At 36.8% G+C, this 26,493-nt stretch overlaps 2 protein-coding genes and 1 pseudogene across 3 annotated transcripts; 1 reads left to right on the plus strand and 2 right to left on the minus strand.

Annotated features, from left to right (window-relative positions):
- Positions 1-359: 359 nt before the first annotated feature.
- On the minus strand, positions 360-3,792 carry LOC132169111 (putative E3 ubiquitin-protein ligase EDA40). 2 transcript variants are annotated; one of them, XM_059580194.2, is made up of 3 exons: positions 3,637-3,792; positions 3,187-3,291; positions 360-1,637 (listed from the first exon to the last, which is right to left on the minus strand). In XM_059580194.2, exons 1-3 carry the CDS (start codon positions 3,775-3,777, stop codon positions 360-362), a joined length of 1,524 nt encoding a protein of 507 aa, XP_059436177.1. In that variant the 5' UTR covers positions 3,778-3,792. The 2 variants fall into 2 exon arrangements, with proteins under 2 accessions (XP_059436177.1, XP_088368537.1); XM_088512411.1 differs by having other exon boundaries at positions 360-1,634; positions 3,181-3,291; positions 3,637-3,777.
- Positions 3,793-7,187: 3,395 nt separating this feature from the next.
- LOC132169112 (potassium transporter 5-like) lies at positions 7,188-19,044 on the plus strand (annotated as a pseudogene).
- A 2,323-nt stretch (positions 19,045-21,367) lies between these two features.
- On the minus strand, positions 21,368-23,069 carry LOC132171514 (cytochrome P450 71A1). The gene is made up of 2 exons (XM_059582843.2): positions 22,096-23,069; positions 21,368-22,010 (listed from the first exon to the last, which is right to left on the minus strand). The coding sequence occupies exons 1-2, from the start codon at positions 23,029-23,031 to the stop codon at positions 21,396-21,398; spliced, it is 1,551 nt and encodes a 516-aa protein (XP_059438826.2). The 5' UTR covers positions 23,032-23,069; the 3' UTR covers positions 21,368-21,395.
- Between the last annotated feature and the right edge of the window lie 3,424 nt (positions 23,070-26,493).

A 26,493-nucleotide genomic window follows, 5' to 3' on the forward strand; every position in this document is an offset into this window, starting at 1 on the left:
ACATGTGAAGTTGACCTAATTATAATTTGTTGGATTATGGAGTTGGTAAAGCCCAAGTACTCAAGACATGCATCATCAATCAATCCCAACAGTAACTACAGTATATATCGTCTCTTAAAAAATCTGGATGACAATAAGAAGAAAAGAGAAAAAAATAAAAATAAAAATAAATTGGCAATTCAAATCCTTCATTGTAATGGTAAGGGTATATATTGCACATCCCAGTGGTGTTTAAGCTTAGCAGCTCAATCAAGTAACCAGACTTAACATTGACCCTGGTCCCTGAATGACTAAAATCATCTTGATCTAAATGGTTATTGATTCGTATAGAAATTAATTGTTGGGTAAGTTGGATGAGCTCAAAGCCTGTAGCCATGTAAATGCTTAGCCCATCTTCTAGCCATGTAAGGATCGTGGTAATCCCAACTTTCAACACTGCTATTCCTCCCACCAATGCTCACATCTCTTCCTGTTGCATTACTTTTATCCCCTACACTCACTACAGTTTCCCCTGTTCTAGTGCATTCATCGACGTAGCTATATCCCACATGAACATCATCTCCATACTCTCCCAAGTCTAATGAGATCCTCCTTTCTTCACCAACTTTTAGTTCTCCAATCCTTATGATTCTGCAGTTGACTTCCTCCCCAATTTTCAACTGGATATCTCTAATGACACCTCCTAGCATTCTTAATAGGAACTGTTCAAATTCATGCATGACGAATCCATTTGAAGTGCCGAATCCGAGCCCCACATGAAACCTATGGATTGGAATGGGCACTTCCATATTGACGGCATGGTAAGATCGTGTTGGACTATCAGACAGATGCAAGATACAGGACTGTAGATTTTTGTGAACACGATCTTCAAGTATCTTAATCCCCCTTTTAAGCCCTTCAAATGGATCTGCTCGCCCCATATAGAATAGACGATCAATGATTTGTAGTGCAGTCCACTTTCCATAGGAGGTCATGCGCCTAATGGGAAAGGCACGTGCTGCAGCTGATGTGTAGGTAACAATGGCTAAACGATCAATGGGTCTAAGGGAGAAAACCACCAATGCCATCGATTGCTTGAGCAGCCTCAAGTGTGGCCCATTGGGACTCGCAACCAAGACCAAGTCAGTTGCTTGTTGATGTGCTAACTTCACTGAAAGAAAAGCTCTATTTGAGGAGGTGCAGATAATAATATTAGGCATTTGCCTGTTTGGTGACTGCAATAGTGAGGTCAATCGATGTAGGGGTGGATGGTATGCGCATGAGGTGCGACTACTATTCATTTGTATAGATGAATGAAAGTTGGGTGGAATGGGCACTGGAGAGAGATAAAGGCGGGGACGATTCGGCAAGTGAATATTGGGCTCAATAGGGTCATCACTGTCGGAGTATGCCCGTATGGGATCATTTTGGTTGCAAGAAGAGAGCGAAGGATAAGAAGGGTTCAGGCTGCAGGGCAGTTGGGTCCAATGGGCACGGCAAATGGGGCAGGTGACACTACCATGGCGAACAATATTGGAGGAGATGCAAGCAAAGTGGAAAGCATGAGAGCATTGGGTTGTGAATATTGCCTGCCCGGGGTTGCTTCCGCTGCTGTACCTGTTGTAACTCAAAGGGTCTAGACATATTGCGCACAAGTTCTGCCACATGAATCAACAAATTAAGTTGAAGCTATTAAATCATGGGAGACAGACTTTAAAGTAATAAACAGGTAAATATGACAAAAACTTATCCAAATGAAAACAATTGCACTTTATATATATATATATATATATGATCCTTTTTAGAATTGATAAATGGTTTTCTGGATAGCTACCTTAATTATAATCTAGTCTATGTCTATTATAACAAATTCCATAATTTCATGGCAACTTTCTAAAAGTAACCCAGCAAAGAATCCTATTCTAAATGCTAATGGCCAGAGTTTTTTTTAAAATATATAACGATTTCACTGTATTAAGTTATAGAGCAAGTGACCTACGATGTTCTAGTGGATGGAGTAATAAATAAATTGTTAATATATAATTGGGAATATATATAATGATGGTTCATCATTTACAAAACCCTCCACCCCGGCACCTCCTATTACATAAAAACAAAAAGAAGTAATGAGAAAAGCTTGACAAGATAATTAACTTTTCAGCAAAAACGAGCCAGAGATGTGATTACAAGTTTTTTTCTGAGATAGGGACAATTTCTTTCACTGCAATTGTCCCATTTGCTTGAAGATTCATGTATCAAGGTTTTGCCAGAAGACTAGTGCATACTAAATACGATGGACAAGAAAAGAACTTTTAGGTTTGGGCACTCAAGTGAGTTTGAGGTTGGTAGATTCAAAATTCAAGATGGGACTTTCAGGCTTAAATAGAATAGTACTGGTTAAGGAAAACGCCATAATGAATGAGTGCTTTGGGCAGGTGGGACTTCCAAAATAGGTTCTGCCGTCCACATAATAGTGGATTCTTCAACCGCTCCCTCTCTCTGGGCCTGTGCCATCATCAACAATCAACATGCTATATACACTCCTCACTCATTAATTAATACTGAAAAAAACTTTATTTTGATCTCCTGAACTTTTACTCAATTTTACAAACATCCCTTGAACTTTTAAATATTTCATTTTAGACCCCTGAACTTTTAATTAATTACTCTCAATGTGGACCCCTTTGTCAGATTTTAAACGTTACATGACGTTTATACCCATGATTTTTGTATAAAATTTCAACTTCCAAAACGTTTTTTTATTTTAAAAAAAAATGAAAATCAAGAACATTACGGTCTTTTTTTTTTGTATTTTTAACGGCTAAAATCAACGGGAGTGTTCTAATTAAGAGTAATTGAAAGTTCAGGGATCCAAAATAAGAGATTTGAAAGTTTATGAGTTTTGTAAAGTCGGGTGAAACGTCAGGGGGCCAAAGCGAAGTTTCTCCTTAATACAGTGACCCCCTTGATACACCCATCAGTAATTTAGATCGTAAACAATACAAATACAAATCAAAGTCATTGGATCTGAATTTTGATTGGGGAAAAGTGAAAGTAAAAAACAACTAAAACATGAAAAGTTGTGGCCCTTCTGGGAGTGGTCAAACTTTGAGAAGCATTGGATTCCGGAAAGAAAATTTCTTTCAAGCAAAATGCAGGGGAAATGAGTTAAGAAGAAAAGGAGATTGTAGGATGGGGAATGGATACCTTAGAAGTAGGGACGTTGTTGGTGGATGATTCTGATTCCTCTGCAACAGCTTCTCCTGTGCTCTTCTTTGCCTTTGCTGGAGTCACAGCTGAAGGATCCGAGATCTGCGCAAAACATTGAAAAATAACAACAAAGAAACCAGACCCAGTTGTCATAATTCATATGTATGGTCTTGTCTTTCTTAAGACTGACGAAGTAAAAGAAGCTCTTAGAGAAATTTGCAAAGAATAAAAACAGAAAAAAGGTACTACTTTGGGGCTTAAATCTTTTGACAGAAAGTGAGAAATGTTGGAAAATATTATGAGGATCTTACGTATTTTGTCCCGTAAGAGTAGAAATCCAATAGATGACTAAAGAGAGGAGATAAAACAATTGAATGAATTAAATCACGTAGGTTTTCTCTATATATACTAGTGCAATACAACTCTTCATGGAGACGCTTTGCTTACAGTTTGAGTAGTGCTACTGGTATAGAGGCCCCCTACAGCTTTATTCCTGGAGAAGGAGCCGCACGCATATGCTGCTGCAACCACCACCTTCCGAGCCGCTTTTCTCAGTTTTGATGTTGCTACTCCTCCTTCTCCTCCCATCCCTTCTATTATATCTTCTTCTTCTCTTCTACTTCTTCAGATGCTATAAAGTACTCTCTACGACTTGAGAATTGCAAGAAAAATAGAGAGCCGGAGTGGGGCGGGTAGACAAGGCTCTGTGCCAAGTCTGCAATTTGTCACAGGATCCCAGCTCTTGCTGCTGTGTCTGCCGTTCCTTTAAACTTTATTATTCTTTTTAACACACGATTATTCTTTTTAAAGGATATATATATATATATATATATATATATATATTTTGCCTTGAAATATTTTAAATGGAATGTTTTAAAAAGCATTAAATGAAAAATGTCCAACGTTGAATAGAGAGAAGATTTTGTTGGCATTCATACAGCCCAACAAATTTAAGTTATTAAATGAGCTATGCTAGGTACATCATTACATGATACCTGCACTTGTGGGCTATAGGGCGCTAGTGACACACTTCGCACTTATCACGAAGCCGAGTAATGCTATAAGTCTTTTAGAGTCTTCCTAGAATCATCTCTAATGTGATGTACCTTTTAAAATTACCGTTGAATTTGAAATATAATTTATTGACTTTTGATTTAATAATAATTTTAAAAAATCGCATCACATTTAAGATGACTCTGAAAACTGTAAAAAAATTTATAACATCGCTCCACGAAGCCCATTAGCTTTTCTCTTCCGGGTTTCCACATCCTTAAAGGATGCCAGCTTTCCTTCATTTGATTCCACAAAATCATTTCACTTTGAATAATGCCGAGAATCACTCGCCTCATTAAAAGAGTTTCGAGCTGTCGTTGCACTGTGATCGCTCCTGGCCAAACTTTCCTCATCCACCCGGAAATCCGTAATTTCCATTTTGAGAATTAGGTTTCCCCCGTCCCAAAGGATCATCAGCGCCGCCCTCCATCTCTTCAGAACCTGCTCCGGCCATATTCTGGTTGTCCTCCATTTTGCTACCTCTATCCCATCGCGACCTCTGTCCCCCCATAGCCGGTGTAGTGGGGCCTCTCTTAGCAAACCAATTTTGAAACTTGCCCTTCATACTTGGCCGATGTACTCACGATTTTAACCCAAGGAAAACACCAAAGTAAGAGGGATTGCTGAACCATAGAGAAAGTCCCTGAAATTATGGCCTGGCTAGCTACTATTGACGCCAATATAGCTAACACAAACGTTGGCTAATACAAAGGGTCTGCATCACAAGTAGCCATCTCAATTAGTTAATGGAGAACTTTAATTAATTGTAACATTAACTAATTCTTTTAGGATATAATTTAAATGCATGTAAAAATATTTATTAAACAATATAATTAAATTCACCATTATATATTAATTTAAACTTTTAAGATAATCGGTGATTCAACAATATAACTAGTGTTTTCTGGATCATGACAGAATTTTTTACTCGTAGAAGGTCTCCTTGACAAGATCATTGTGGTGGCGAAGAAAGGAGGCTTGTCCGGTATAAGCCAATATGAGAGCCGGGTAGGTCACCGAGCACATACTTATTTGAATAGACCGAACTGTGAAGTGGCCAACATCGGCAAACAGCGCTTCGGTTCATGCATATATATTTGAAGTTAAATTATTTCATTAGTTAATTAACAAAAATAATAATAATTATCTCATTTTAATTTATAATTAATTGGGAAGCAATAATATTTCCATGCATAAATACCTGTTAATGCAAGCACAGTGCCACCAAGGGAGATCCATGCTTCTTTTTTGTTCCTTTGGAAATATTGAACGATATACTTTGGATTTAAGGCTTTGACAACACTTGGGTCAAATTTGATGAAATTGTAAAGGCCAATGCCCCCGATGAAGGCGAACCAAACGCAGATTATTGGCGCAAAAGTGTAGCCCACTTTGTCGGTTCCAAATCTTTGAATCATAAATAGGAAGATCAAGATTGCAACTGATATCCAAACAATCATATCTGTAGATGAAGGAAAAATAATAGCACTGCATGAACATAAGATTAAAAAGAGTAGTATATATTTTATTTGAGTTTGCACCAGATTATTCAGCGCTCTTAATTTGTCAAACTTTCTTAAAAATATAATCATGAAGAGTTGAGTAGTAATTAAATGTGGGGGTACCTTCTGTCATTGCAGATGTAGCTACCTTGATACCTCCCACAGCCGATAGCACTGCGAATAAAGTGGAAAGAGGAAATTAAAAGTTGGAATTTGAATCTCCATTTAAATCTAAATCTCTATTTTCACAGATACATTTCATCTAAATCTCCTACTTCTAATGTCGGTATCCATTAGATTGAGCCGTTGCTTTCATTGGTTGCATTTATAGATGACTTCCACTTTCACATGCTTAGGGGTGCTAGTGGTTTGTTTGGATCAGGTTAATCTGCCTAAGTTTGTTTTTAGCTTGGTGTCTATCGTGTAACCTTTTTTTGCTTTAATGGATGTCGGTTTGTTACCAAAAAAAAAAAAAAAAAAAAAACATTTAAAATATAATCAAATATTTTTATATAATTTAATATGTCAATTAGATCACTTTCTTTTATTTGTAAAATTTTGTTTAAAACTTTTTTTTTAATTACTTATTAGATATAGAATGACTTATCACTTGATTAACATAAAATTGTAAGACTTAAAAGAAAAAAAAAAAGGTTTGAGAACATGGAAAGCTATAAAGTGCAATTTATAGTGGAATACAATGTGAAAAAAGAAAATTGGATGTTGAAAACTCGCTGACATTGTAATTTTATCTGTAATGCACAATGCAAACAATTGAAGTTTTATGTACTTTAAAAACTTTTCACTTTATAAAAATTTTTGTAGGTCGAGACTTTCCATGAATTTTAATAATGAATTTCAATCCATAATTATGTACTATACCATAATTAGGGTCTTTAATTAATTAGATACTATCTATTAACTTTTACTATATTAGAACCTTAAATAATTTTCTAGAAAAAAATCTTTATTGTACAATTATTAATTAATTGAGGCCTTAATTAGACACTATTAATTATTAACGTTTTACCATATTAGAGCCTTACAATATTTTTTTAGAAAGAATCTCTACTTTACAATTATTAATTGAGGCCTTAATTATATGAGCATGTATGCTATAGTTTAATCAACGGTCAAGATTGAATTTTTCAAAATCTCTTTTCATTTTCTCTCTCCTATTAAATGCTTATAAAAGTAAGTCAACTTTAAAATTCAATCTTGACCGTTGATTTAACTACAATATACATGCTGTTATTAAAGTAACAGCATGTAAGCCAAATTCTAATTATATACTATTTATTGTATAATTATTAGTTGGTGCCTTATTTAATTGGGTTGGCAAATACATGTTGCTATATATATATAATATCCCTCGGGCCTCGGACATAAAAGATCTCTCTCTCGCTCTTTCTTTCCTCCTTGACTTTTGGGATTGTTATAGATATGTCTGATGATGTGGTAGAAGCCATCAGTGAAGTAAATGGAGAAGTTTCTCAAGAGCTCCAAGAGAAGAAACTTTCATGGAAAAAGCTGCCTCGATATGACTCTTTGGGCATTGAGTCCGCAACTTTCCTGGTTCTGAAAACGGCCATGCCTCAAAGGTCTGCCACATCCGACTCTTCCCCACAAAATCCCATCCCACATGAAAACTGTTTGGTGGCCATTGTCGATCAAACTGTTTGGCTCAATTAGCAATGTTTCTTTCTTGCATGGCAAGGGAGTAATAGCTAGATACATGTATATGTATTGTAGATTATTTCATTATTAATGTTTGAAATTTATTTAAGCTTTTCTTTTTCTGTTTTTTAGGGTGTAAAATGGTCAGTGATCTTGCAGCTCGCATTACAAAGTATTGGAGTGGTGTATGGGGACATTGGTACCTCACCACTGTACGTATATTCTGAAAGAAAGCAATTACTTCTATATGCTTGGTACGAGCATGGTAGATGGGATTAGAAGCTAAAGTAATAGCTTCTATGTTATCACACCAGAGTACAGGAGGATCATGGAGAGAAACTTGCAATTCTTTTAGTAGCATTCGAAGCCATGAGAGTTCAGCAGCTGTAATGGCCATTGCACGATATTCAGCCTCGGTGCTAGATCTCGAGACAACAAGCTGTTTCTTGGCATGCCAAGATACTAAGTTGGAGCCAAAGAAAACACAATACCCTGTAGTGGATCTGCGATCAAGAGGATCCTCTACCCAGTCAGAGTCACAGTATGCCTGAAGTTGAAGAGGACCTGAAGTGAAGTGAAGGCTATGATCTGGTGTGCCTTTGAAATACCTTAGAACTCTTTTAGCAGCCTTCATATGTTCTGTAGTTGGACAATGGAGAAATTGACACAATTGATTGACAGTGTAGGCTATGTCAGCTCTTGTGAGTGTGCAGTATTGTAGAGCTCCAATGATATGACGATAGGTTGTGGGATTTGGTAGAGTATCACCATCAAGCTTGGTGAGCTTCTTGCCTGAAGTGCAGGGTGCGGCATAGGGCTTTGCTCCAAGCATTTGCACACGATCAAGTAAATCAATAATGTATTTACTTTGATTTAGATGCAAGCCAGTTTTGTCACGAAGGACATGGATGCCTAGGAAGTATGAAAGGTAGCCAAGATCTTTCAGCTTAAATTCCATTTGAAGGCCGTGGATGAGAGTCTCCACGATAGATGAATCTGTACCTGTTACTATGATATCATCAAAATATATCAGTATGTACATATGAACAGAGCCTTGATGAAGCATAAAAAGAGAGGTATCTACTAAGGATCCAACAAAACCAAGATGGAGAAGAGCTTGTGACAATCTATAAAACCAAGCTCGTGGGGCTTGCTTTAGACCATAGAGGGCATTTTTGAGCTTACAAACATGATCTGGAAAAGCTGCATCAACAAAACCAGTAGGCTGCTCCATGAGGACTTATTCATTCAAGTAACCATGAAGGAAGGTATTAGAGACATCCAATTGCTTGAGGGGCCAATTGTAGTGGATTGCTAAGGATAGTAGGATCCGTATAGTGGCTGGTTTTATAACTGGACTAAAGGTTTCAGTGTAGTCAATACCATCTCTTTGTTGGAAACCCATAGCCACTAGTCTTGCCTTGTATCTTTCAATAGTGCCATTTGATTTTTCCTTTAGCCAAAAAATCCACTTATTCTTGATGATGTTTCGATGTGAAGGTCTAGGGCAGAGAGACCAAGTACCATTGTCAACTAAAGCTTGAAGTTCACTTTCCATTGCAGCAAACCATTTAGGGTTAGAAACAGCCTGAGCAAATGTGGTAGGGATAGAAGGCAAGGGTGTAGCATGAAAGGATTTTGGTGGATGCTTGGTTGATTTTAATGATAGGAATAGCTGATAGTTGGGAAAAGACTTAGGTTTAGAGTTTCCAGTCATAGATCTTGTGACAATATGAGGAGAGGCTGGTTCAGTAGGTGCAGGCAAAAGCTGAAGTAAGGATTGATCTAGGTGGGGGATAGGATTAGGGGTAGGTGGTAGTAATTCGGCAGTAGGGGTAGTCAAGGGAGTGTTTAGAATAGGTACTTGTGCTGGGGAAGGCAAGGTGATTGGGGGTGAGGTCTGAACAGTATTAGAGTCAGAATTATTCATAGAGTAAAAATGAGAATGATCAAGAACAATACCTGTAAGGAAAGGATCTGATCCGTTAGGGGATGAAGATGCTATTCTATTCTGTGCAGGGAACACCAATTCATCAAAAATAACATGTCTAGAGACATATACACGATTGGAGATGGGATCAAGGCACTTGTAACCCTTTTGGTGGTGGGTACAGCATCCAAAGAAGATGCATTGTTTGCTTCTGAATTCCAATTTGTGTTTGGCATAGGGTCTTAAGAGAGGATAACAAGCACAACCAAAAGTTTTTAAAAAGGTGTAGTTTGGCTCCTTATTGTAGAGTTTGGTGAAAGGACTTGAATTTTGGAGAGTAAGGGTAGGCAATCTATTGACGAGATACACGGCAGTATTAACAGCTTCAACCCAGTATTTAGAAGAAATGTGGGATTGGGCTAGGAGACTAAGACCAGATTCAATGATATGCCTATGTTTTCTTTCTGAAACTCCATTTTGTTGAGATGTATGTGGACATGTGACTCGATGAAGAACACCATGTGTTGACAGAAATTTAGTAAAGTTATGAGAGGTGTATTCACCACCCCCATCTGTTTGAAGTTGTTTAATTTTAAGGGAAAATAAATTTTCTATCAAGCACTTGAATTTAACAAAGGTTTCAAAAACATCTGATTTGAGTTTTAGAGGAAATAGCCATGTGTATCTAGAGAAATCATCAATAAAGATAACATAACATTTGCTTCTATTGATTGAAGATAAATGAGAAATCCATACATCACTATGAATAAGCCCCAATGGAGCAGTGGTAATATGACTTGACTCAATAAAGGGTAACTTTTTGCTCTTTCCTAATTGACATGAAACACAAATAGATTGACTCGACTTAACTGAAGACACAGGAAGGTAGTAGTTGTGAAGCAGATGCTGCAAGATTTGATGACTTGGATGCCCTAAGCGGTTGTGCCAATCTGAAGAAGACACCCGAATCCCAATTTGTGCAGTAAATGCTCTGATTTTATTTTTGGTGAAGTGTTGTAGCCTTAATGGGTAGAGACCATCTTTACTTGCCCCTTGTAGGAGGATCTTCCCTGTGAAGTTGTCCTTAATCAAGAAATAGGTATCAGTTAGTTTAAAATGGCAATTATTGTCATGACAAAATTTATTTATTGAAAGTAAATTTGTTGTAGCATCAGGACAATGTAAGATATTTTCAAGATGTAGGAGTTGATTTGAGTGAAGAAAAGAGGAAGAGCCAGTGTGGGAGATACCAAGTCCACTACCATTACCTACTGCTACTGTCTCATTACCCTGATATGGTTGCTGCAGAGTTAGATTTTCCAAGTCATTAGTGATGTGAGTATTGGCTCCACTGCCAGCAAGCCATTCATCTTCATCTAGTAGATCGTTGGATTGGGAAACCATTGCAGCAAGTTCAGATGGTGGATGTCTTCCTTGGAATGAATAATCCATGCGATGAAAGCAGTCCAATGCTTGATGATTGGAGCGGCCACATATCTGACAAAGAGGTTTGTTCGATGAGAGGATGCCAGGTTGAGAATTTCTCCTTGGAGTGTAGTTATTTCTCCTTGGAGTGTAGTTCTTGGGAGAATTGCTTCTTGGAGTGTAGTTGCTAGTGCTTCCAGTAATAGTTTTTCCTTGGGAGAAAGCAGGAGTTTGGAGTATACCAGGAGATCCATTGAAAGTCTTCTTTGAGGGATAGGAATTTCTGTTATTGGAGAAAAGTTTCCTTTGGTTGTTGAATCTCTGTTTGTAAACTAGCTTCTGAGTAGTCATGGCAAAGGATTGTGGTTCATCAATGGCAGCCTGATGTTCAATGAGTTGCTCGTGTCCAAGTAATTCAGACTGAAATTCTTCAAGAGACATAGTGGTATTCTTTGTTATCATGGAGTAGGTCATGACAAAAGAATTGTAGGTGGAGCTTAATCCACCAATGATGTAGGATACAAGGTCATCATCGGTGATGGGGCTGCCGGCGATAGCTAGCTGGTCAGCCAAGGATTTTGCACTTCGAATAAAGGTAACACATGGATTATTACCTTGTCTGAGAGTCTGAAGTTGGCGTCTCAATTGAGTGACGTGAGACCTTGATGGAGAAGCATAACGAGTGGCAAGGGTTTTCCATACCTGATTGGAGGTTTTACACCCATAAATAGTAGGCACAAGTGGAGCAATTAAGGTTGCAATGAACCAACTGAGAATACATTGGTCTTTCTTTTCCCAGAGAATATATTCTGGATTTGGGACATCATGAGTAGTTTTGTCCGGAGAAGATGGAATAAGCTTTGGTGGGCATGGCTCAGAGCCATCAACAATGCCCATCAAGCCGTTAGTTTTGAGGATGGGCTTAAATTGAAATACCCATCCAAGATAGTTGCTGCCATCGAGCTTGGATTGACAGAGATGCGCAATGTTTGGCATTGTAAAGGATAGAGCGGCGTCGCTGGATTGCGTCATGAATGCAGTATCAAGGACACGGCAAGGAGATGTGGCTATGATTTGGTGCGGCAAGGAGAAGAACAGCAATGAGGCTGTAATTTGGTGCAGCAAGAAGAAAGAAAGTAGGTGCGGCAATTTGGTGCAGTGCGGCAATGTAGGTTGGCAATTTGGTGCAGTGCAGCAATTTGGTGCAATACAGCAGGTGCGGCAAGAGAAAAGGTGATCTGAGGGCAGCAAGAAGAGCTGCAAATTTGCCTGGAGAAGAAGCTGATTCCGTTGAAGAAGGCCCAAAAATTTGAGAGGGTCAAGGATCTTATTGAGAGGGGTATGAACCGTAAGGCTCTGATACCATAAAAGAAAGCAAAGAAAATTGCTTTTGGCGGAATGAAGTCTCAGCTTCGTTCTCATTGTATATATAGGCAAAGAGTTACAATTGTAATCAAGTTTGACAAACCCAAACTTGATACAAACTAGGAGACCTAATTTAATACAAATAAGTAAAACAAATACAACTAGAACACTAAAGAGAAGAGATAAGAACAACTATAAGGATAATACTAAAAGATAAGAACAACTAAAAAACAGACTCTATTGGTTCCTTAACATATTCCAGCACTTTCCCCAATGGTATCAACCACAAAGACGACATCCTGGGTGTACTTTCTTTGATCTTCTATACCCTCACCTTAATTCCTCTTCTCAAGTATGTCTTGGTTGTCTTGCGCACCAATGATAATGGCGAGGGTATGATCCTTAATTTCCTACTTTCAAATCTTTCTATTTTATAATTCTTTTTTAAAAAAAAAAAAAAAAAATCAGAAAATGTTTTTCCCAATTTTCTATGCATGTTTGGCGTAGGCAGAAAATACAAGTGATCAGTGAAAATTGATTTTCAAGTCAACAGAAAATTTAACATTATGACTTACAATATCTCTAAAGAGGCCTAAGCCATTTTCTAGAACTAATAATATCCATCTTTCCTTGTTGTAATTAACCTCTTCGACCCTTCAAACTCCTAAAAATTGCTTTGTTTCATTGAGATTTTGCTGGCTTGTAGGCCTTGACTTTGTTGCATGCCTTGTCTCCTTGCTTTTTTGCGAGGCAAGCGGCTGTTGTTTCTTCTTGTTTTGATAATTTAATCTATTACCATTTATCAATATATATATATATATATATATATATATATATATATATATATATATATATATATATTATTTTATATGTAAGCAAAAGGTTAATAAAATTTTCAAATGCATTATAACCTTCATTTTATGGTATAAGCCTTTTATTAAGTCACCACTTGTCCTACAGGATAAAAGTTTAAATTATAGGTGAGATTTAACACATGAAATATTTGTTTGAAATGAGGGTGAATGATTGAGACAAAATTCAAACTTAGGACAATTAGCAGTACTTATCCCAAAAGTTAATTAATTAAGGTGATAGAATTTAATCAAATATTTTAACAACCTTAACATAATTGGAATGGATCTCAGGAGGAACTTTTGCCATATACTCTCTCATATGCCGGTATGCAAATGTGAGTTTGATCCCAAATCAACAGGTTGAGGACTGTGACGTATCAAATTACAAGCTGGAGGTTCAAAACAATCGTCTGCGGAGGGCAACGTGGCTCAAGTCAAAGCTAGAGAAGAGCAAGTTTGCCAAGGTTCTCCTATTGTTAGCCTCAATGCTTGGAACTTCGATGGTGATTGGAGATGGTGTTCTTACACCTTGCGTTTCAGGTTAATTTACACATTAATTCACCTTTCATTTCTTCTTCATTTCATGTTAATTAATTCCTTCTATCTCTTTATTTGAATCTTAAATACAATTACATTTCTTCTCTCTTCCAATGTTTGTGATGGCAATTCTATCAGCTGTTGTAGGGATCAAGGAAAAAGCCCCATCAGCGATGACAGAAGGTACCCCCCCCCCCCCATTCATGCATGCATGCGGGACATTATGATACACTCCTAGCTAGCTATATATATAAACACTAAAAAAAAACAGAATATTAGTAACGTATATACTATTCATTAATATCTGCCACGTCACCATTTAGTGACGTGACAGTTAATGACACATTACTAAAATATTTAGTAACGTGTCATATATAACACGTTACCAATTGGTAACGTGCCATAATGGAACGTTACCAATTGGTAATGTGTCATTATAGCACGTTACCAAGTAATAACGTGTCATTATGACACGTAATTAATTGGCAACGTGTCATAATGGCACGTTACCAAAATGGTAACGTCTCAATGAGACACGTTACCAATTTGGTAACGTGTCCAAATTAATAGCACATTACAATAGGGCATTGGGAACCTGCGACTAGCTGGTTTCCAATATTTTTTCTCCCCCTTTTCTTTCTTTCTTCCCTCCTATTTTTTTCCTACCTCCCCCCCGCACAGGCCTTCTTCTCTTTTTCTCTCTATCTTTTCCTTTCTCTTCTTCGAAGAAGAGGGAATTTCCTCTCCGGCATTAGCCTCTCACAGTACTCTCTCTCTCTCTCTCTCTCTCTCTCTCAGGCAGGTCTGGCCTCTCTCCGTCCATCTCCTCAGGTATATATATTCCTCATTATATATATAGCTTGTGTTTTGCATTAATATATTGGGGTTTAATATATATAGCTTGTCTTTCTATTGTTAGAAAAAATGGCTAGGTCGAAACAAGCCAAAGAAGAGGCTGAAGAGGGGATAGCTGAATATCAGGCATAAATGGAGCTCGAGTTCTAGAGGAAAGTTGCAGATGTTTGTATATGTTGTTTAAACTGATTCAAGACAGTCTGAGTTCTATGATATTATTTGATGGTTTATTAAATCTGATTCCATGATATTATTTGAAAAAAAAAAAAAAAAAATCAGATTCCGTGATATCAACTGTGCTGGGTACAGATTTTTGAAAATCAGATTCCATAATATTGTTTGAAAAAAAAAAATTTGAAAAAAAAATTTTCAAATTTTTGTCAAGAATTTTTTTTTTTTAATAATTTTTTAAACTTTAGTAACATGTCACGTTACTAAAAGTTTAGTAACGCGTTAGAAACTGACACGTTACCATTTAGTAACGTGTCAGAAACTGACACGTTACCATTTAGTAACGTGTCAGAAATTGACACGTTACTAAATCCCTAGTAGTTACGACCAATTTAGAAACGCCCCAGACACGTTACTAATGACACGTTACTAACCTTTAGTAACGTGTCAATAGCCTTGACACGTCACTAACGGTCCGTTACCAAAAAATTGAATTTTAGTAATGAAAACTAAAACTAAAACAAAAGACAACAATGAAAACAAAAACAAAAAATTATAGAACATATAGTAATTGTCATACATATTTAAATACATAAATTATGTGCATGCATCTTAATCTTACGTTTACAAAAGGGGCAGAATCACCCTTTGGCTTGGGGGGCCAGCCTCCCAAGCCATAGGTCGCCCCAATTTTTTTAAATATATCTTTAAAAATAAACTTTTTCCTTTCAAGAAAATTTTTATTTTATTTTTTTTATTTTATTTAATTCTATTTTTTTTTATTTTGTTCCCCAAACTAAATGTTCTAATCCGCCCCTAGTTTACTATACATTAAATATATTTTAACTGGCCGCTAGGAGTGTACAAGACGTTAAGGTCAGATTAAATTAATGGAGCCGTCTCTTCTCTCTAGCCACCAAAGAGAAAAGCGAAATCCTTTAGTCACATAGGGGAGGAGGGTTGGCCGTTTGGCTGCCTCCCTCCTCCCCTGGCCTAGTCCTCCTCGCTCCGATGCTAGTTATTTACCTGATGCCCTAACCTCAGTGCCTCCTCTCTTCCCCTTTCTTGCCGCTCCTTTCCCCCTCTGTTTTTCCCCATTTTTCCTCCTTCCCTACCGTTTTTCTTCCCCTGCCTTCATTTTCTACAGCAGGCTCCTTGGCCTTGTTTTGGCTGTTTGTGGATTCAGATTTTGTCAGTGGTCGTCGCCGACTTGTGTTGCCACTTCTTTGCCCGCTATTAGGGTTTTCTTTCATGTGTCTCCACTGCGTCGGGCTCCCACGCCCCTTACGCGGCGGTTTCGGGCCTGCACGGGTCCGTCTTCCTTCCGGCTACCATCTTCCCACTTTGTGCTCATTTTCCTTGTTTTTTTTTCCTATTTTGGTGGTTCCTTGTTGTTTTTTCCCTTTTTTCTTGTTTGTAGTTATTTTTAGGTCTTGCTTTGCCGATCTTCTCTGTGCCTGTTCGCCGCCCACCGTCCACTGTTGGGCCTTTCGACGAGTCCCCACCGCAATGAGCTTCCAATGCCCCTTTGGTTTTCGGTTCCTGGGGTGTGCGTGATCGGAGTGTGCCGTTTCTTTTCTTGTTTTATTTTCTTGTTTTGTTGCTTCTTTAAGATGTATTTGTGTTTTAGCGTATGTTTTTCCCTATATGGTTTAATTTCCCAGTTTTGTTAGGCTTGCAATAAGGCTCTTTCCTCTCTCACTCGATCTATGTCGCCTTCGGGTTAATTAGTTTTGGTCCAGACCTTTAAGTCGTAAATGTAATCATTATCTTGGCCTTCGGGTCGTGGAGGAAGAGTTTCGACATGAGAGTCTTTCCACTTATCTCAGGGTCGAGGAATAATTGATATCCATGCATTTGGTTGAGTCTGTCTGTCACAGATCTAGTACAAAATCTGATTTTAGTCATGGGTTAGCGGATTGGTCTCGAATCTTGTACTAAACCTAGTAATCTTGTAACTTTATGTTATGGTTGCTTTAGAGCTTTACTCTGTGATGTAAGAGCGTTATGCTCGTGGTATTATTGAATGAAATGTTATGTTTTTTTCAAAAAAAAAAAAAAAAAAAGATTAAATTAATGAGAATTATTCTGCTGTGAATTCAATTCAACATCATGCATGTGGAGATTGAACAATATAAATTTGTTCTATACAGACAGGATTGTTTGGATATCAGCAGCGATATTGGTGCTTCTGTTCATGGCTCAGAGATTTGGAACTGACAAAGTAGGATACAGTTTTGCTCCAATAATTTGCATTTGGTTTGCACTCATTGGTGGCATTGGCCTTTACAATTTCATGAAATTTGACCCAAATGTTTATAAAGCCATAAACCGAAAGTACATCGTAGATTACTTTAGAAGGAACTAAAAAGATGCTTGGATTTCCCTTGGTGGCGTTGTCCTCGCCATAACAGGTTGCGGCCATTTCTTCCTCTTTTCTCTTTTTCTCTTTTTCTCAATTCTTCCCCATAATAACCTGTAAACATATATATGCACGCAGGGATTGAGGCATTATTTGCTGATCTTGGCCACTTCATGGTTCGGTCAATCCAGATAAGCATGTGCTGTGTGGCTTATCCGGCTCTCTTATTGGCCTACATTGGACAAGCTTCCTTCCTTCGCAGCAACATGGATCTTGTCTCAGATACATTTTCAAGTCCACGCGCGCCAGGTTACTAATACATCTCATCTCTCTCTTTCTATATATTAATCATTTAATTTATATTCTGACACTCCCCTTAATAGATGAGGCCAAATACGTAAAATATTTAATTAATATAAAAAGTGAATGATGGAGATAGGGTACTTTCAAACTCATGACATTGGTCTAATACCATGTCAGCCCACTAGTACTTTTCCCAAAATCTTGAGCTTATACAAAATAGTTAATTTATTAATTTAATTTATATACTAAGACTTCTTCTCGTGTGAGCTCAAACTCTCCGTTAATAAATGAGGTCTAACATGTAGAATATTTAATTGGAATGAGGGGTTGAATTGATAGAGATCAATCGATAAGGTTCGAACTTAAGATCTTTGCTATGATATCATGTCAAATAACAACTTATAATGCACTTGTTTAAGCAGTTATCTATGATGCATGCAGGATCTTTATTTTGGCCAATGTTTGTGGTGGCCGTATTGGCATCAATCATAGCAAGTCAAGCCATGATTTCACGGACTTTCTCAATAATCCAACAGTCCCTCTTATTAGGGTGTTTCCCTCGGGTGAAAGTAGTGCACACATCAGCTAAGTATGAAGGACAAGTTTATGTACCCGAAGTGAATAACCTTCTTATGCTGGCTTGTGTTGCAGTCACTTTGAGTTTTAGGACAACTACTAAGATCGGCAATGCATATGGTAATCTATAATTTAAATATGAATTATGCATACACAAGTTTTGTTTAATCTAAAAAAATGCATGAATTATTATTAAGAGCTTTCTTTCCTTTCAATTCCCTTGTGTTTTCAAAGATTCAAATGTAGCATATAAAAAATATAACTTGGAAACTAATAATGAGTTGTTTATTGCATACAGGGATAGCGGTGGTTTTTGTAATGACTCTCACGTCAACCTTCCTAGTATTAGTGATGATAATGATATGGAAATCCCACATACTTCTCATTATTTCCTACATTCTCATTATCGGCATTGTAGAGCTTCTCTATCTAAGTTCAACCCTCTACAAACCAAGGAGGATATCTTCCCCTAGCCTTTGCAGCAATCCTAATGGCTGTCATGTTCGTTTGGAACTATGTGTTTCAGAGAAAGTACTATTATGAGCTTGAGCACAAAATCTCTCCAGATAAGCTCAAAGAGATAACAGCTGACACAAGCTTTTGTCGAATACCTGGGCTAGCCATGTTCTACTCCAAGCTTGTTCAAGGCATCCCACCAATCTTCAAGCACTATGTGGAAAACGTGCCTGCATTGCACTCGGTCCTTTGATTGTCTCCGTTAAATCACTCCCCATAAGCAAGGTTCTGGTGGAAGAGCGTTTCCTTTTCCGTCAAGTAGAGCCCAAAGAGCTTAATGTGTTTCGTTTTGTTGTGAGATACGGATACACAGATGTGCATAACGAGCAAGAGTCGTTTTAGAAGATATTGATTGAAATGCTCAAGAACTTTGTTAGAGATGATTTTTTGTTTTTCCAGAGAATGTTGGATAACAATGGTGAGAAGGATAGAGAAATGGTTGATGATGGATTGGTAAATGGCCGGGAGAATGAAAATAAGGATGTGGAAAATAAGCAACAAGAGGCAGTTGAGAAAGAAATTGAGGCAATGGATAAGACATGGCATGCAGGTATTGTTCACTTATTTGGTGAGACTGAGGTTGTCGCTAGCAGAGAATCTGGTATAGGCAAGATAATTGTTATAGATTATGCTTACAATTTCTTGAAGAGAAATTTGAGACAGAGTGACGAAGTGTTTGATATTCCTCACAAGCGTTTGCTGAAAGTGGGGATGACTTATGAGCTCTAAAGCATAAAATGAGGGTGGGTATGGCGTTGATGAAGATGGTGGAGTCAAAAAATTATTATTGTAGGGCCGTCAAGATCTCAAGAAGAACATGAACTAAAGGGCGTCCTGTGTAGAAACAATCATTAGAAACAAAAAGTGTGTAAAAAAGAACGGTCATGTTTTTTTTTTTTTATTCGCATGTTTTGCATGTGTGTCTTTATTGTATCAACATTAGTATTTGACAACTTAAAAAAAAATGTTAGTGTTTGATGTGTAATAGAGAGATTCAAAGATACTTATATAGTTATATAATGTCTTTGTCACTGTGCTATTGTGTATGTACAACATATAAGTGACTTTTTTTTTTGCTTGTCTCATTGTGTTTGTTTTTAGATTTGTGTGGGAGAAAAGGAGTACTACCAATGGAAGCCTAATAGCCTATCATTTGCAACGTATCGATCGTAGTTTCATAAAATAAAAATAATAATAATAACCAATATAGATTGTAATTTGGGAGATCTGTCATACATTTTCACTGCTTTTTAATGTTTCAATTACCCTAGGCCAAACGGGGTGGCCGAGCCACCCCTAACAGCGTTGTGGTGGTTTTGGCCACTCCCATTTTGCAAGTTAGAGGGTGATTCAGCCACCCCCAAATCAGTCAGGAGTGGCTTGAGCTACTTTCTTTCAATTTTATTTTTTTTTATTATTTTTTTTTTTAATTAGGTATATAGACACATGTTCATTTTTTTAATGTGCGTACGTGGATTATGCTTACAATTTCTTGAAGAGAAATTTGAGACCGAGTGACAAAGTGTTTGATATTCCTTGCAAGCATATGCTGAAAGTGGGGATGGCGTATGAGCTAGCTCTAAAGCATAAAGTGAAGTTGGTCAGGTATGTCGTTGATGAAGATGGTGGAACCAGAAAATTATTATTGTAAGGCAGTCAAGATCTCAAGAAGAACATGAATTAAAGGGCGTCCAATGTAGAAACGATCATTAGAAACAAAAAGTGTGTACAAAAAGAACGATCCTATTTATGCTCGTATTTTCTATGTTTTTTTTTTTTTTTTTTTTTAAGCTTGTTGTGCATGTGTGTCGTTATTGTATCAACATTAGTATTTGACAACTTAAAAAAAAAAATGTTAGTGTTTGATGTGTAGCACAGAGAGTCAAATATGCTTATATAGTTCTATATTGTCTTTGTCACTGTGTGCATGTTATTGTTATTGTGTATGTACAAATTAGTGACATTTTTTAATTTTTTTTTTTAGCGTGTCTCATTGTGTTTGTTTGTAGATTTGTATGGGAGACAGAGAGTACGTAAAGCCAATGGAAAAGCCTTAGGGGTGGTTTCAGCCACCCCCATTTTCCAAGTTGGGGGTGGTTTGGCCACCCCCAAATCAGTCATGGGTGGCTCGAGCCACCTTCTTTTAATTTTTATTTTTAATTTTTTAATGTTTGAATAATTTTAGTTTTAATTTTTTTTTATTTTTTATTTTTAATTAGGTATATGAACACGTGTTGATCTTTTAAGGGTACTGGCATGAATTTTCATCAAATTTTTTACGAAAGTTAGACGGAGTGTCATCTCCGTTTTTAGCTATTATCGACGTATCATGTGTGACGCAAAATAAAATCAAGGAGAAAAAAAATAAAGTAATTAAATCACATGGGTTAAAGGTATTTGACTCTTATATCAAAATATCTTACGTACTAATTGGAATTTTAGGCACTATCCTTAACAACTTTTCACTTGCCCCCAATTCCAATATTTATGCAGCAGGCATCCAACGCCCATTCTTAGTAAGACTTCACAAGTACTCTATTACGGAAAGGTATCAGTGAAAGGGTTGTCAATATCTTGGCCAGTGGAGTTTTAGCTACGACTAGAAGTTTATATGAATATTGAAAATTTTAGGAAGTAAAGAATGACCATGTGTAAGGTGGAACTATAATTAAAGAAACTATTCGGCCTAAGAGAAAGATAATAGCAAAGTACCGGGCTAGGATAAATGCCACACACTGAAGTTACGGTTACATGATGGTGTGGCCATCACTATGTTTACCATTCTAAGTTCACCTTACTAGTTTATCAACTCACCAGGGTGCACCCACGGCCACGAGTGTTACTAGATCCTCAGAGGTTGGAGGCACAACCCAATGTAGACGGGGCATAATAACCTGCGATGTCATAAATAACAAGCGAAAATAGAACCTATTTATGTCAATTTTGATAAAAGAAGGAAGATTTATTATTAAGGTAGAAGTCGCCTTCCCTTCATTCATTTCAAACAGAAACAACAACAAATGCTAAAACACACCAAGTGCAAGAAGAAAAGTAACATCATCAGCACACTAATGCATAGATCAAGGAGAGTGCAGTGTTGGTACAAGAAGAAGAGGAATTTTCTTTGACACGGTGAGCCCATTAACTTCACTCATGTCCAAGTCTTTCCCTTGTGCACTACCACTAGGCAAATTCCAATCAAACCAATATAAGATGTTGGCAATCACATATTCAATTGAAGTAACACCGAATGTCAGTCCTGGACATCTCCTTCTCCCACCTCCAAATGGGATGAATTCAAACTCTTGCCTATTGAAATCAACCGTCGTGTCATTGAATCTCTCCGGGAGGAACTCTTCTGGCCTCTCCCATACAGTTGGGTCCCTTTGGATTGCCCATATATTGACAAATACTCTTGTTTTTTCTGGAATATCATAACCTTCAAATTTGACACTTGCTAATGTTTCTCGAGGTACCGAGAGAGGAGCTGCTGGATGTAGTCTTAGAGTTTCTTTGAGGATACACTTCAAGTAATCCATTTGGTTGATGTCATTCACATCTATCTTTGATTTCTTTCCCACCACCCTTCTCACCTCTTCTTGTGCTCTCTTCATAATATTTGGATGTTTCATGAGCTCCGCCATTAACCATTCCAAAGTTGTTGAAGTAGTATCAGTTCCTCCCACAAACATGTCCTGAAATTATGGAAACACAAAACTTTAGACATGGGTTTGTGTGTGTGTGAGAGAGAGAGAGAGAGAGAGAGAGAGAGAGAGAGACCAGAAGGATTGCTTTGAGGTTGCCTTGAGCGAGCACAGCATCAAGCATGTCGTTCTTTTGAAGTTTGAGGAGAATATCAACTAAGTCTTTCCTCTCATCATCGTCAGTTTTAAATGTTCTGTGTTCTTCGATCACTTGATCAAATAAAGCATCTAATTCTCTGAAAGTGGCTTTCAAACTCGGGATAAATCCCGTAAGAACATCAATCCATCCCAAGAAAGGGAAAAAATCTCCCAAGCAGAATGCTCCAAGGTGCATCATTATCCTTCTTGATAGATGTTCGAATGTACTCTTACCTTCTTCTTCTTCAAACGTTTTTCCAAGCACACATCTTGTGACTATGTTGTTGGAGGTTGCCATGAACATCCCACTTAGATTAACAGAAGCCCCTTTGCTACACGCCTCACGTATCTTTTTCATCAATACTTCAATTTCTTCTTCCCTTACATATTGGAAGGATTGCACTCTTTTGAGGCTCAAAAGTTCTAACACACAAATTCTCCTAGCTTGTCTCCAATACTCACCATAAGGTGAGAATGCCACATCTGTGCATCCATAGAGTAAGGCATTGGCAGCGGTAATTTTTGGCCGGTTTGAGAAAATGACATCATGTGTCTTCAACATTTCTCTTGCCATATCTCCAGACGACACCACAAGAGTTGGAGTATTGCCCAAGTTTAAGAACATTAGAGGGCCGTACTTGTTTGAAAGGGCTTGAAGAGAGCGGTGTGGGAGTGTGCCAAGCTGGTGAAGGTTGCCTAGGATTGGTAGCTTTGGTGGGGAAGGAGGTAAATTGGGTTTCCCACTTCTAATACGCTTGAAAGCATAAAGAAAAGAGACGAGGAAAAGAAGAGAAAGGAGGGGATTAATGAAGGGTATTTTGTGTAGCTCTTGCCATGAATATTGTTGCAGCAAATACATTGATAGTAGAGCCATTTCCTAGATCTCTCAAGTGTTAAGCACAATGCTTAACTTACAACCCATCCCTTCACTTATATATAGACGCTTTTCAAGTTGCGATCTTTTTACATAATGATAAACTAATAAATTTTTAAACCAACCAATGGATTAATTGACGTGTATTAGTGCATAAGATCAAACGGAATCTAGGTATCTCTTGCTTGTGCATTTGTAAATGTAGAAAACTGCGGTCACTTTTACTCAGATAAACATATTTAAAACAAAAGTGTTACACATTCATTTCTTGTTCCTTTTTTGTCTATCTCTTTAGCAAATTCACCATTAAACATGTGAGACCTATATGTGATTTCACATATTCAATGATAGATTTATTCATATTTTATACGGAGATGGAGAAGAGATGGGCTGCATTTCCTCCTGAATTTTCTGCCTGCAAGACAATTCTTAGCAGAGGCATAAGGGACAAATACATGGACCTACAAATTCTTTCATTGGAGTGAGACATCCCGACCTTTACACTCAATCCAAGCAGTTTAGTCCAAACTCAACTACAATCAATGAGAAATTTCTAGCATAAAACCAAGTCTACAAACTTCTATTAATTAAAAAATAAGAATCCTATCTTCACATGTTCTCGCCAATTATTGTCTTAATTTCCCACTTGAATTGACATCCAACACAGCAAGTTGTAATATGGTCAATAGAGGAATTTATTGAATTTAAATAATTGTTGACTTTTGTGTCGTATGATGAGAGTTTTGTGGATAGAATATTTCAATATTTGATTACAATTAATCTATAAATAAAGAATATTTCAATATTTGATTACAATTAATCTATAAATAAAGAATATTTCAATATCAATTAAATATAAAATATACAAAAAAATATTATATATATTCTATATATTCCAAGGGCCTAATAGGTAATAATTCTTGGCGGCACTAGCAACAGTTAATAACAGTAGTGGTGCACATTGTCAACCATGTGTGATGAGTGCGGAGTTTAGCTATGAGTTAAAAATAAAAAAGAATAAAATTAGTCAAACCATGAGTTGGTACACCTTATTCAATTTTTTGTGCGCCCTACCGCGGCCCCATGCCCATGAAATACTTGAAAACGTGTTATAAAAGAATAGAAAAAACTAAAAAAAATAATAATAATAAAAATAAAAAGTCAATAGAGGAATTTATTGAATTTAAATAATTGTTGATTTCCTGTCCTATGATGTGAGTTTTGTGGGTAGAATTAAACCAACATTAAACAACAACAAAATAGTTATAAAATGCTACATGCATGTCATAGCTAGATTTAGTTATAAACCTATTTTATATATTAAATTTTGGTTCCTTTTCAACCTACTTACTTTTTATTAAAATTTGTTTACATCTATTAAATGTACGTTTATGCACGCAACTATGAAACTGTTAGAAAGTTTTGGTCTATTTAAAAATTTTAGTCACTCTAAGATCAATTAAAATGTTAATTTTTTTTTTTGTTTGAGAGGTAATTAATATTATTATTTTTAATACAGTATTTAACAATTTTTTTCTCTTTTAGTGTTGACACTTATTATTGTTATTGAAATATTTGAGTTTATGGAAGTTCATTTAACTTAACTATTCCTCTTCCAATTCTTGGCTTCTTTTCAAACACCACAGAACAAAATAGTTTTTAACCATACTCAAACCTTAATTATAACCATATCTACTAGCAAACAAATTATTTTAATTTATCTATTTGTTAATTTATATTTATTTGTTTCTTTATAACACGTAACCTATTAATAATGAGATACCAAAGAAGTATTATTTAATTTAGATTTCTAGTATCTTTTGGTAGCAAGTTTGAAAGAAAGAAATCTCAACAATAATGCCATTCTTAGTCAATAAAAAATCGTATCACTGCCACCTAGCCAACTCTATTTGAATGGGTTTTTCTCTAGGATTATTAAACATAAACCAACATAAGTACCCTACAAACAAACAAAAAATGAAACATTTGATATTTTTGTCGTTTAATAGACAAAAATCAAACGGAAAAGACAAAGGCGACAAGATCGTTGTAAATTTGTAATGCTCTGGGTGGTTTATCCATGATACTTACCGCTTGCATGATTGAGATTGTATTTGAGAAATAGAGTTTTTAAATCAAAAATTAATTTTTTTAGCAAAAATTTTATTTTTAAGCTTTGTGTTTTTGCTACTTTTAGACTTTTTGGACCCTTAAAGCGCTTTCAATATTTTTTACCAAACATATATTTTTTTTCTTCAAACAAACTTTTTGAGTATTAAACGCACTTTTAGGCCCCTCAAGCGGCACACCCAAATTGGCCCTAACTTCTATCTTGATGCTCCATTTAAAGTCTGTTTATGATTGCGTATAAGAAATAGAGCTTTTAAGTCAAAAAGAGTTTTTTCCGCAAAAACTTCATTTTTAAGTTTTTGCTAAAATGCCATTTTTATGCTTTTTAGACCCTTAAAAGCGTTTTCAATTTTTTTTACCAAACATGTACTTTTTTCTTCAAACGAACTTTTTGAGTGTTAAACACACTTTTAGACCCGTCAAACGCACACCCAAACATGCTCTTAGTTCTATTTAGGGTTAATAACTTTTTTAATAACTAGGTTTGCACCTTTGTTTTTTTTTCCCCACCTAAGTTTCCAAAACGGTCACAGGAAGTACCTGACCTATGGGAAAAGACCAACTTAATGCCTCCGTTAGATTCCCTTAGAGAAAATTAACGATCTGTCACGTGCCACTCCCAAAATATGCCACGTGTCCTTAACAAAATAATAATAATAATAAAAAATTATAGAAACAATAAATAAATAAATAAAACAAAACCAATAAAAAATAAAATAAAAAAAGGAGAAAATTTTGGATTGGGGTTGGCTTACCCTCCCATTTTTGCCATAGGGGTGGCCGGCCACCCCCATTTTGCAAGTTGGGGTGGCCGAACAACCCCAATGGCCAGCTAGGGGTGGCTAAACTACCCCCATGTCCTATGGAGGGTGGTTCGGCCACCCCCAACTTGCAAAATGGGGGTGGCTCGACCATCCCATGGCCTTGGGGGTGGCCAGACCCACCCCCAATGGCCAAATGAAAAAAAAAAAAAAATGTGAGCCCGTTAACTTCACTCATGTCCAAGTTTTTCCCTTGTGCACATGGACCTACAAATTCTTTCATTGGAGTGAGACATCCCGACCTTTACCCTCAATCCAAAGCAGTTTCTTGCAAACTCAACTACAATCAACTACAAACTTCTAGCATACGTCCAAGTCGATCTACACACTTGTATTAAAAAGATAAGAATCCTATCGATCGTCACATGTTCTCGCCAATTATTGTCTTAATTATTTCCCACTTGTTACCATCCAACACATGCAGCAAGTTTACAAAGACTTTACACCAATTTAGAGCTTTTTCCGACTTATTGCCAGCGCATACGTGTAACCTCACTGATTCATAAGAAAC

The sequence above is a fragment of the Corylus avellana genome, chromosome 1, assembly GCF_965113065.1.
Source record: "Corylus avellana chromosome 1, dhCorAvel1.hap1.2, whole genome shotgun sequence".
Taxonomy (NCBI): Eukaryota; Viridiplantae; Streptophyta; class Magnoliopsida; order Fagales; family Betulaceae; genus Corylus; species Corylus avellana.